The sequence below is a fragment of the Zingiber officinale genome, chromosome 3A (genome assembly GCF_018446385.1).
Source record: "Zingiber officinale cultivar Zhangliang chromosome 3A, Zo_v1.1, whole genome shotgun sequence".
Classification (NCBI taxonomy): Eukaryota; Viridiplantae; Streptophyta; class Magnoliopsida; order Zingiberales; family Zingiberaceae; genus Zingiber; species Zingiber officinale.
The window spans coordinates 22,734,795-22,747,465 of NC_055990.1; the positions used below are offsets into that span (position 1 = coordinate 22,734,795).

Below are 12,671 nucleotides of genomic sequence, written 5' to 3' on the forward strand. Positions count from 1 at the left end.
CGATTTTCGGATATTATCAATATATATTCGAAAGGAAGAAAAGATCTATAACAAATACGAATTAATTATTATTACTTAAAATAAATAAATCTCGTGGCGTGGAGGCGGAAGACGGGGGTGGATTTGGCTGGTCGGGAGCGCAACCGGGCTGGGAGTGGCTGTGATACCGCCACGTCAGACCCTATCAATTCGAGATATCATGTCGCCCCTCCTTTCTGACGTGGCCCCGTTCCCTTCTCCTTCGAGATCTGCTGCGTTCTCTGAAACATGAAACACGCGTCGGATTTCTAGACCCCTTATTTGAGGTGCTCCGCGCTTATGGGTGATTCGTGAGTGGGTCTATGTGCCGTCCGGTGTTTCGACTGTGGATCGGCTCATCCGCACTCGCCTGGGACGCGAGATATTTCTCACTGCCCCCGATTTCCTCCACTCCCACGAAAAGATCTTCCTCTTCCTCTCTAGGGCGCGATGGACGTCGACGCGAAGAGAACCGAGGATGGGAGACGGCCGGAGGATTTATATGGTGCTGCCGATGACGACGCCGGAGGCAGGAGGGGGAGCGCCGCCGCAGGTCCCGGCTCGGAGCGGCAGGTGATCCGGTGGGAGAAGTTTCTCCCCCGACGATCCCTCCGCGTCCTCCTCGTCGAGCAGGACGATTCCACGCGGCACATCGTCTCCGCCCTCCTCCGAAAATGCAGCTACCATGGTTTCTCTCCTCCTCCAGGTTTGATTGGTGGGCTTCCCTGCGGTTTTAGCGATTGAAATTGGTCGTGGTTGGTTGCAGTCGCGGCGGCGGCCGATGGACTCAAGGCTTGGGAGGTGTTGAGGGAGAAGCGCTACCACTTCGACCTTGTGCTCACCGAGGTGGAGATGCCTTCGCTTTCTGGGATCGGGCTCCTCTCGAGAATCGTGGCTGCTGAGGAGTGTAGAAACATTCCGGTTATAAGTAAGTCGTCATACAGGTCGATTCAAATTTCCAGCAGTCTGGTAGTTGATGGTCTTATGCAAGATTTGTCGTTCATCATGCATAAACTTTGGTTTTCGCAGAAGAGTGATCCAAGAGGTTCACTTTATCTTTAATCCGTAATTATTTGATGATATAATTGTTTTCCTGTCTTCAATTGAACCTTTCTATACTGGTCTGTCAACTAGTGAAGATTTTGGAGAAGTCAATCGAATTGCAATCTCATTGTAGAATGTAATGGTGGATCTCGTTCTCTTAAAATATTAACATCAAAGAAGAGAGTTCTCCATTGTCATGATAAGTTAGAGAATTAAAGGTAAACTACGTCCTGCAATATATTTGAGTCTTCCTGTTGTTATATCTACGGTTCTTTCTTGTGCAGTGATGTCTGCTCAAGATTCCATTGGTGTAGTCCTGAAGTGCATGCTAAAAGGTGCTGTGGATTTTTTGGTGAAACCCGTACGAAAGAATGAGTTACGAAACTTATGGCAGCATGTTTGGAGGAGGCATTGTGTAGGCTTATGTACTTATTAGCAATTGATTCCTAGAGGTCGAATCCAATTAGCTTGTGAGATATCTGATGGAAGGTTACTTGTTTCATGCAGTTGATTAATTCTACAAATGTCTCTGACAATAATGCTGCTGCTAGCAATCATTTGAGTACCAATATTGTTGCTGGATGCAAGACTGGGGAAAACTGTGATGATGATGATGTTCAGGTAAGTGAATCTGCTATGTGGTTGTCCAAATAAGTGGAAAGATCTGTCAAGGATGATTAATTGTTGTTCCCCTACAGAATATTGACAGGAAATTTTTGTTTACTTTGATCTCACTATTTTCACTTTCATATGTTTATCAGAGTTCTGGCAGTAACCCAGATGTTCAAAGCAAAAGTGTGAAAAAACAGATGGAAACACCTCCAGATATGGTGAGAAACATTTCCAAAGAATCTAATCCAAAGAAAATTATGGAAAACAAGTTGAGCAATAATGGTGAGGGAAGAGGTTATGAAACATACTTGCTTATTACATTTTTCCGGATGAGGAATCTAAGCGTGACTTCTTATTCTGGTTAATTCCTTTTCAGATAAAATTTATGAGCCCACAATCAAACTAAGTCATTCAAGTCTAGAGGTCTCATTAACTGGGGCCAGAGAGGAAAATAATATTCTGTTCAATAAACCAATATATAGGGAGGAAGTGGCATGTGTGAGGTTTCAAGAGGGTAAGGATGCTGATTCAAAACCAAATTGTCAACCTAATGGAATGCATGAATCTTCCTACAATGTGAAAGAGTTTATTGAGCCAATAGCCAGCAGCAGCTGGAAATATGCTGCTTTAAAAAGAGTTTCTTTTACAGATGCACCAGGTGAAGCCTCATCATCTTCTCATGGTAGAAGTATTTCTGAGTTGGATTCCTCCAAGCTACTAGATCTTACTCTAAGAAGATTACCGCAGAATGGATATGTGAATCCAGAGTTCAGAAAAAATCACGTGTTGAACCATTCTAATGCCTCTGCCTTTTCAAAGTAATTATTTTATAAATGTTCTTCATTTTCCAGCTTCTACTTTATATATATTTAATGCTTATTTTCTTTTAGTTCTCAAGTCTACCTATAAGCCCTGTGCATACACTTAACTCTTTTTTACTTTCGATAATTTAACTCAGGCCACTAAATAATTGGTAAAGGATGGTACGCTGATTTTATTTATATATTTGTTTCTAGGATGAAGGCATCCATCAATCCTTAGTAGTCATTTTAAGTTTCTAATGAGTTACCCTTTTAATCAAATCTTTATTTTATTTTCAATACTTTAATACCAGAATGAACTTCTCCACCAGAGATTTACCTCTAAAAAGAAAGTCAAGAAAAATCTTGTTGATTGTAAGTGTGTGCCCACTTTTGAAAATCGTTTTCTCAGTCCCTTGATCCAGTAAAAATTTCTACAATATGTGAAAATAAAGCTTATTTTTCCTAGGGAAATATATATGATTTTTTCCCCATTTTGTAAGAATTGTTATTAACAGTGTGTACAATTATTTTAACTTTGTTATCTATGAGCATGGTCATGGTTTCATATATGCACCTAATACTATAGAAATTCCATTTTTTTCTGATATTGATGTGCCATATGCAAGTACCTATCTTGTTAGTAATTCATTCTATAGTCTATTTGGAGTTTATTTTTTTCTTACTGGTACGTAGTTAGACTTTCTATGAATCTTGATTTATCATCGCTTTCAATCCATTTACAGACCACATAAGATTTTGCCTAACTTCCTTCTGTTGTGAATTTTCTGCGTCAAGTTATACATTGGTTATAACTAATCTGCATTTGATGCCAATTGAATCTCCCATACATGATCTGTGTGCAAAGTAGATATGGTATTCTTGTGGGTTTAGTATACCTATAATCTAATTTAGTTGCTTTAGACAGCATTACTCATTCTGTAATAGATAGTTGTATTTACTCTAATTCTATAGCTTGTTCTGCTCGGGAAGGAAGACCATCAAAATTCTCTGACCAGTCAACTTCGATTATAATTGAAATTTACTCTGTGATGTCATCTCGTAATTGATTGATTCTGAAACAACAATGCTATAATTGCTTCTAATATGTGGTTACTCCACAGTTGCGCTCATAAGTTGCCCTTCTACATACTTTTATCCTGCAGGATTTTGTGACTTCTATTCTTCATTTGTCATAGTGATGTTTTAATTGTAGCTAGTGAGAATATATAGCATAAATTGGAAGCTCTTATTAGCCAGTTTGCCCTTATTTGCATACATTTGTGAAAAATCCCCATCCCTTAGTTTACTAATTATGGAGTTAGATATGATTTGAATAACTGTAGATATGCAAGTCACTCTTTCTAGATTTTCAATTAGGAAGTTTATTACTTAATGAACTGACTGATGTAATGTTTATTTTTTATTTTGAACATTTAGTAGGGCATTATATTGAATGATGTGTCTTGTAGGTATGGCAACAAGAAGCAGTTTTCTCAAGAACCTGTTTCTTCATCTTTATGCATTAAAGCCATGGAACCTGTTGACAAAACCCAATTAAATGGCATTAAACCCAGCCATTTTAATGATAAAACTCTTTCCTTATATTCTAGAGAAATGCAATCATTCGACCAGGATAAAGCAATTGAAGCTTCCTTTCATTTCCAACTTTCCTCTAGTTGCAACAATGAGAATGATGGAATCATCTTATCTAATCCAATACAAGATGGTTCTTCTGCTTCTCATCCCAATGATGTAGCTGATTCTGCATGTCACCCCGTTCAATTTGGCTTGATGTCAATGCCAATTCCTGTTGAGGCAATTCCTTACCAACGCTTCTCCGCGGGATACGGTACTATATTGCAGCCATTATTCTATCCGGGGACATCTTTTCATCCAAAAACTTCAACTTCCCTAGAAAAAATAACAGTTCAGGTTTGTGCTGATGGAAATAGTCACCATGATAATCATCTTGCTGACCATAGTCAGCATCTTGAATATCTTAGCCATGAAGAAAATTATAAACTCCACAATTGGAGGAGGGCTCAAGTTGAAGCAGAGCTAAGGGATTCACGAGATCCTCCTTTGGAACAAGTTGGCCAAAGTGTCTTTTCTAACCAGGATATTTATAAAGATTGTGGAGTTTCTGGTTGTAGCAAAACAACAGAAGCTGCTGTACATGCAGCTACTGCTCGAGAGTGTGTGAATGAAAGTGGGGTTCGTAACTATATTGAAAAAGGTTTGGATGGTGATCTTTCTCAACGTGAAGCTGCGTTAATAAAGTTCCGCTTAAAAAGGAAAGACAGATGCTTTGAGAAAAAGGTAAATGGGTTATGTTGTGCACAAGTTTATTTCATTAGTGCTTTCATAATGTTTAAGTTTGTAATTTGCATTGCAATGATATTGGAAGTTGTGAGTATAAAGGATTGGTTATTTGAAACACTTGCATAGCATCTCAAGAAAAAACCATCCCGATACTGTAAGTTTTGACAGGCATAGGTTAAATGCAATTTTCCTTCAATTTGATTTAATTGTCTATGCCAGGAACTTTCTCTGAGAAATTAATATTTGAAAGAGGCCACAGAGCTACCTACTCTACAAACTCAGCTTAAATTAACAAAGTTATCTTATTAGCTAATAAAATGCAGCAAGCAAAGGATACCGATCATTGTATTAAAAGATTTTTTGTAATTTTCTTGTATGTAGTACTAATAGTACAGAATTGTTTGACATCTCCTGTAAAGTATTAAAATACTTAGTTCATGATATTAGTGGTTAGAATACGTCATGACTGTTACTTAAATACTGGATAGTTACAACCTTTGTTTCAAATTCTTGATTAAATAATTTTCTTCCTTATTGCTGTGTGAAAAGAGTAGAATGGAATCCGATTGTTGCATTTAAACATTCTTAGCTCATAGTTTGTGGTGAATCGCCTCACTAGATCTTTAAGATAGATGAAAGTTCTCTTGGATCTTAAAATTTAATTAGTCATTCAATAAATTCCTGTTGTTAATATTCAACTATAAGGGTAAACTATAACTTGTTCTAATTTTCACATTGGAGGTCCCTTGTCAGTCTTCACATAAATTTATGACTGAAATTTGTTATATATATATATATATATATATATTCTAAATCAAGTGTCACAGCTTTATCAAATCGGTAAACTACATGATCAGCTAAAAATAAAAAAAATTAACCTGAAAGTCATCTGATCATAGTTTCCGTGGTTACTTGTAGGGGGAAGCTAAAATGATTCAAATGTTCATGAAATGTTACTTTAAGTTTTGGAAGGCCTTTAAAATTATTTTATTGCTTAACTTGCAGTATGTAATATCTTATTTTGTTCTCACAGGTTAGATACCACAGCAGGAAGAAACTTGCAGAACAGAGACCAAGAGTGAAAGGGCAATTTGTACGTCAAAAGTTTATAGATTTGACGACTACAACAGAAGCAGATGACTGATTGAATCTATTGACACTAAATGCTCTTCTAGAAGTGGTTCCATCAGTCATGTTAACTGCTGGGTCAACATGTTAACGTTCATATTGAGAATTCTAGATTTGATGTTTACTTGATTTTCTGTATGTTCTCAACCACCGACGAGCCAAGACTAGCAAAGGAGCTAAATCAGAAAAAATCACATATTTCCAGTCAGAATGAAGAATCCACTCATAATGTGTGCATAATTGGAATTTATCACATATCATACTAAATTTATCACAATCCATGCTCCTTATGTTTGTATAGATTTAACTTCTTGTATGCATAAGCAAATAGATGACTGAGGTTATCAAGTTATATGAGTATGATGGTATAATTCCAACACTGGGTCCACTTTTCATATCACTTGGACATGTGAGAGTCCTACAAAGAGCAACCTATCAGAAATACAGGGGAAGGCTATGCCGAATTTGTCGTGGTTTTGAGGTGACCGTCAAGTGTCTGTACACTGCAGTTCCAACCCGTTGCTATATTCAGTAAGTTTGTATATTGATTCTGAGCTTTAGTTTTATGTTGAATACTTATATCTTAGCGATTCTCCAATTGTATTTGTACTTTTAAATTGAAGATACTCACATTATATGGTGCATCACAAAAGGACAAATTACGGCATGGCCATATACAGAATTTGCATTAGTTTACACTTTCTAGAAGAATAAATTTGGTGTTTTGGAACCAGAAATGCGGATTAATCCTCCAACGTGTCATAAGCTTTCTTTATCCATTTCTTTTCCAAGATATATTTAGTTTATTATCACTACAGTTCACAGATTTACTGATCATCAAATGAATATTAGGAATTTTGGATAATTTCTCATGGTGTGTAATAGTTGTGCTAAAATCTTTGAGACCCTTGAGGGATCCATTAGGTCTTTCTTTTGGCTTTTTGAAAAATAAGGGTCTCGTAAGGTTATTGCCAAAAAGCTTAGCCAAACAAATTATACTGACAAAGGCACAATATGAATTGTGCAGAGAGTCAATACCTTGGAGCAAAGCTCCTTGATGTCCCATGTGCAGTACAAATAGGTATATTACAAATATCTACAATATGGAAATACAATCTTTTCAGAAACTTTTAATAAGCTTGTTTATTGTTGAATCATCTTCCATTATTCTCAAGGCTTGTCCTAATATTTCTTTCAATTAAGGTTTAAAATTTGGTATGTTCCATTCAAATAATAATTATCATTATTGTTTAATTGATTGACCTACTTATATGACAGGCCAATGATCAGCATTAGGTAAGGTTGAATACTATAATCAGTCCTTATGTGATGCCTTCTGTCAAAGTAGTGTTGGCCATTTTTAAAATCAATCTAATGGTAGAAGAATTCCAAGCACAATATGAGACTCTACATATTGCCGGCAATAAATAGTTTACCATTGACAAAGACCTTGATTAGCACAGTAGAAGAAAAGGATCAAAATCAAAAGAGCGTCTTAAATTATACAAATCGTCAACTGAACATCTCTGTTTTTCAAAAAAAAATTAAAAAAAAATAAATCAAAAAGAGCGCCCCACTAGATATTGTGTACCAAAAATGTTACCTACTCCAATGTGAAAAATCGATTATTTTATTTTTATTAAAATTATTAAACATAAAAGACTATTACATTTAAATACACTTAATCAAATTAGTTAAAATTATTTAAACTTCATCAAAATCATTTTAAATTGATCAAAATGATTTTGAAATAATTGTAACAATTGTATAATTGAATCGTAAATTATAAACTCTAAACCTTGAGCCTTAAACCTGAATATTATTATATCAAAATAGTCTTTATCAATTTGGTTAAAATTTAAAATCATTTTAAAACGGTTATAGTAATTACTTAGATAGTTGCTACATATTTCTATTAGCTGTTACAATATTATAACGATATTGTATTAGTTGTTACACGACATCATAATAACTAGTTGTAATTGCTACAACAACACTTAAGTAAGCGTATTCTCGAGATAAAGCATACGGTGAAGCGCCCATCCGACTATTTTTACGAAAAGGATCTCATTTGATGATTCATTAAATATGGGATGCCCTTTTTTTACCGAAAAGAAAACTCTTTCTAATCACATCACAATAAGTTTTCCAATTTCCATAGGGTTGTTTCACTTGGGTCCAAATAGCAAAATGGCAGGGCCAATATTTTTATATGGAAAGATGAAAAGGACAGCAAGAGTAAGCACATAAGCTGCTCTTTTTTGTTTTTGTTTTTTTTTGTTTACATTAAATCTGTGACCAAAGTGTGTTCTAATACAACTTACAGATAAGGAGGGCTTGATGTGGAGGAACACAGCCTTATCTACAGTCTCATGGAAATGATCAGTCCTTTTCCTCCTCTTCTTCTGCCTAACTTTTCTCATCATGTTCATTGTGAAAGAATCTCTCTCACCTATTGATTGCATGCATCCATTCCATCACTTGTTACCTCAGCTTTCCTCATATGCAACCAACAAGTGCTGTCAATAAATGCAATGAATCTCTTCACATTCTTGCAGGTTTTAGAAGCCTGAAAAATGACCATCTACTGGCTGCTGAACTATTTGGAGCTCTGTGGTCACAGGCACGGCACTCTCATTCATCAAGTTCCTGTCATTTGTATGTTCAAGAACAAATCAGTTGAGTTAACTGAAGCAGACTGCAAAAGATTGGAAAAGGTAGCCTGCAGAAAATTAAAAGGTTTATTGTTTTCAAGAAATGGATAGGACACACTCTTTTAATATGCAATTCCTAGCTTTTATGTCTGTTCCTTTGTGATAAGAAGAGTGGTCCATGATGATCCATAATAGAAACTTTTAGTTGAGGCCTTGTCGTCTCTGAAGCTAGATGGAGCCCTTAAGCGATTTTTATATGAATTGATGGGAGATTTTCGCGGCAACTATGCCCGTGACAATTGCTTAAGCTGATGTTGATGTGTGAAAGAAACATACTCTCTTGGTCGAGAAGCCCAAAGGGAGCTTAGAGCGCGGAGTCGACTGTGGTACTCATCGATGGCCAAGAAGCACCTTGCGGCTTGTCGTATTGTTAGAATTCGATGCATCTGGTGAAGGCTTTGCTGCCTTAAATTATCAGCCTAGATAAATCACAAAACAAGGGAATCATAAGTTGCAGTATATATTTATATATATGTGTGTAGAAAACTCAGCTTCTTGTCTCATGTGTTCATGGAAATTATCCTAACAAGATAGCATGATTGGATGTCCTCTTGGGGTGGAGGAAAAAGGAAAGAAAGATTTGAAGGTTCATGATTTCATTTCGATCAATCATGCTGGAATTATTGTATTTGTCCCATTGAAAAAGAAAGAAGAGAGAAGGATGTGTGATCTCTGTGCCCGATCTCTCAAGGAAACATTATCATGAAGAAGAGAACTAAATTATAATGATCCATAGCTTTGATTGGCTGCATCCAAGCGGCAAAAGAGAGGTTGTTGGGTCCCTATCTTAGTACTATGGACAGATAGCAACATCTGAAAGCACTAAACATTAAAAATGTACAAGTAGCTTTCCATCTTGATGGGCAAGCACCAAGAAGAAGATATGAAGCACATAATGGGAAAGAAAAGTGGGCAAAAGGAGGAGAAAAAGACACTGGCTATTAGACACAAGGAGAATGGATGATTCTTTCTTTGCCTTATGACAATGCATCAAATGTACTTGAATGTATCAGGGCCACTTTCCATGGAATTGAGTTCACTACATTACATCCTAAAAAGTTTAATACAGTCATTGTCTTGTTGGAAGAATGGCCAAATTATCAAAACTTTCACTAGTTTTTACTCTTGGATCATACTAGCTACCATTTATTGCTTGAACAAATACATGTAGAGAGAAAGGGAGTACCTGTCTAACGAATCCCTCAAGGTTGGCAAGCTTCCCTATTGCGAGAGCCATGTGACCCATATAATTCCCGACATTTGCACTTTCGATGAGCGAGTCACCGGCCACGGAGTTGGCAAGTGAGTGTTGGAATTGCTCGAGTCCCTGGTATAGTGCCTCCTCCGCTTGTTGGGAGGATTGTTGGAGGTTGTATAACCCCACTAGCTGTTGTTCAGTAAGAGGATCAAGTTGTGGCATTATGACCTACTCAAATAGGAACAATGTCAAATTAATGATAAAATTTATTTAAATATAGATGATGATATTGTAGGATATCGAATTCTACTTGGTGCCATAAAGACTTAGTTATACCCTTAAAAGCTCAGATGGTTTGAATCCGCCCATCCATAGGAAACACCTCTCCGCCGGAGTCGCCCACATGCCGGTTATGATGTGGAACACATCCGACTTGGCTGCAGTGGCTTTGAGCTGGGACAGTTCATCATAGTGCGTGAGGCATTTGTCTACTATGACTCTGAGATCTGCATCTGGGAGATGAACCTCCAAACCTTGCCGGAGTTCCATGGTGTTCTTGCAGCCCTCATCCAACCAACGAGAGTACTCCATATCAAACACTACTGCACAACAACAATTCCATCAGCCTCAAGTACTGTTGATCTCATTCTACCATTCTACTACAAGTGCATATATACACTTGCAAACTCATACCAGAGCTGACATTTCCATCTGTGCCACATCCTCCCAAGAAAATGCCCTGCGAGTTAGACAAATTAATTCAGATTGAATGTTTGATCACTTCCTCAATCTTTAAACAAAGCAGGACTGTGCCTGTGCCCGAGCTCTCTGGAGATCTTGCTCCAGTTGAGTAAGTTTTATTCTACTGGATTCTAGTTGTTGTATGTAAGCCTGCCATTTCCAACCAGATAAACAGACAAACAACACTGTTTCAGAAACTGAAAAGAAAGAGCAAAAGAAAACACTACTGTAGTAAACCTTCTTTCTCAGCCGGCTCTTTTTGGCTGCTTCTCTATTCTGAGATAAGCGTTTTAATGTCTACAGGAAATGGGAAGCATAAACATGTTTTGTCTAATCAACACAATAAGCATTCTGCATTCAGAGAGAGAGAGACCTTTGGATCGAGTTCTTTGCCATCTTTATCTGAAGTAGAACCAACCAATCTTCTCTGTCACACGAAAAACAAGCCAAATGATGTTGTCAAGAGGGGGAAAAAAAAAGACATGCATGCATTAGCATACTTCTTCTTAACAGTTTGCCTTAGAACTCACTTAAAGTCTCTTGGAGTTTGTGAGATTGGAATATGGCTAAACTAAAAGAGAAAAGGGCTAGATGTGTCTTTATGTTCTGAGGTATGGCAGGATTTGTAGCCTCCAGAAGTGGCAGAGTGAATTGAGGTCTATCATACCTTTTCTTGTGTTTTCAGCTTCTGGTTTGTCTGAGGAGCATCACTCGCCATCTCTTCCTTCTGCTTCCCAGACAGCTCCGAAGAAGCCTTTCTGCTCCCTGGAGACTCCTCTGAGTTCATTTGGGAAATTGTGTTCTGCACTGAACCTGAATCAGTGCTCCCCTCAGTCTGTGAATCCCATTGCTGGCATGTTAGGGACGAACTGTAGCAGCTAGCTTGCTACAATTTCCTGCTTTGTTCAAGACCAGTCAAAAGTGGTGCATGCATACCTTGGAAGCCTGTTGGAATCTGATTGGCCATGAGGGGAAGATTTCAAGAGTTGGGGGTCTGCTCGTGCAGAAGGCTGCAGGAAGAAGAGCCAAATCAGAAAAAGAATAAAGACCCGAGTGTCAGAAACTTGTTCAAAAGGGAACAGTAGGCCACTGTTCATGTTCTTTGTGATCCATCCTCTCACGCCAACTACAACCTTTTAGGGTGCCATTTCAGGCCTCCTCCATGTCTGCGTTGGACTAAACGCAAAACCTAAACGACTACTACGATGATGATGATTAATTTCTTGCTTACAAGTTTCCTCTTGCTCACTTGTGATCCCTGCAACTCCATGCATGAGTGCTTCTTCCAGCTCCCCAAAGTAAGCAGCTCCCTCCTGGTCACTGGATCAGAGGTACAAAAAAGATCAACTGATATACAAGAAGTTAATTAATTTTCAGGAAGAAGAGGAAAACAAAACAAAAAAAGTACAAGAAGTTTGTAGCCATGAGCTGATTTGGAAGACCAGTATTACGATCTCCCTCTCCTTGATCCCTTGCCTTCATGTGACGACGTTGCTTCTGCAGCGAGAGAACAGAAGAAGCAAGAAGGAAAACAAGATCATGGAAGAACTGCAAGAACAATCAGAATCATATATCTTCTCTTCTAAAGTTGGGAATTGACTGCACATCCTCTCTCTCTCTCTCTCTCTCTCTCTTTCTCTCTACGGTTTCTTTGCAGGAATTCCTGCAATAATTTCCACCTTCAAAAACTAATCTTTTATTGCAGAAGATCCTCCTCCTCGTGGACTCTTCTCCCCCGTGGTGGGACCTGAAAGCAAAAGGGTACAGGTGCAACTGGTCACTGACTCCTCCAATTGCACCTTCATTTTCATAAACAATAGAACAGTAGTATCGAAATACATGAACTGTACAATTTAACTTAACTAAGCTAAGGCAACAATTAATAAGTGTGTGTAATGCATGTTTTTGCTGTCGACTAAAATTAAACACAAGTTCCCCCACAATTCTAACGCCAACTTCCAATTGGCAATCAGAGGTCCTTATCATGGAAATGGAGCCTTGCTTAATTGGTGGCCTCATGCTGTATTTCCTTGCCAACCCAAAGTTATATACTTCCCTTTCTATAAACAGATTGCTTTAAATATTAGGGTT

At 37.8% G+C, this 12,671-nt stretch overlaps 2 protein-coding genes across 5 annotated transcripts; one reads left to right on the top strand and one right to left on the bottom strand.

Annotated features, from left to right (window-relative positions):
* Nucleotides 1-370: 370 nt before the first annotated feature.
* LOC122051433 (two-component response regulator-like APRR9) lies at nt 371-6,284 on the top strand. Of its 2 annotated transcripts, XM_042612575.1 has the most exons (9): nt 371-706; nt 785-946; nt 1,347-1,477; nt 1,570-1,683; nt 1,824-1,956; nt 2,051-2,188; nt 2,324-2,492; nt 3,947-4,796; nt 5,833-6,284. In XM_042612575.1, exons 1-9 carry the CDS (start codon nt 469-471, stop codon nt 5,941-5,943), a joined length of 2,046 nt encoding a protein of 681 aa, XP_042468509.1. In that variant the 5' UTR covers nt 371-468; the 3' UTR covers nt 5,944-6,284. The 2 variants fall into 2 exon arrangements, with proteins under 2 accessions (XP_042468509.1, XP_042468508.1); XM_042612574.1 differs by having other exon boundaries at nt 372-706; nt 2,051-2,492.
* Nucleotides 6,285-8,110: 1,826 nt separating this feature from the next.
* LOC122051434 (transcription factor TGA2.2-like) lies at nt 8,111-12,254 on the bottom strand. Of its 3 annotated transcripts, none has more exons than XM_042612578.1 (12): nt 11,989-12,254; nt 11,830-11,900; nt 11,517-11,590; nt 11,248-11,415; nt 10,954-11,007; nt 10,818-10,877; nt 10,653-10,730; nt 10,533-10,578; nt 10,176-10,441; nt 9,828-10,067; nt 8,918-9,060; nt 8,111-8,576 (listed from the first exon to the last, which is right to left on the bottom strand). In XM_042612578.1, the coding sequence occupies exons 1-12, from the start codon at nt 12,060-12,062 to the stop codon at nt 8,489-8,491; spliced, it is 1,362 nt and encodes a 453-aa protein (XP_042468512.1). In that variant the 5' UTR covers nt 12,063-12,254; the 3' UTR covers nt 8,111-8,488. The 3 variants fall into 3 exon arrangements, with proteins under 3 accessions (XP_042468512.1, XP_042468511.1, XP_042468510.1); XM_042612577.1 differs by having other exon boundaries at nt 10,176-10,438; nt 11,812-11,900; XM_042612576.1 differs by having other exon boundaries at nt 11,812-11,900.
* Nucleotides 12,255-12,671: the final 417 nt, after the last annotated feature.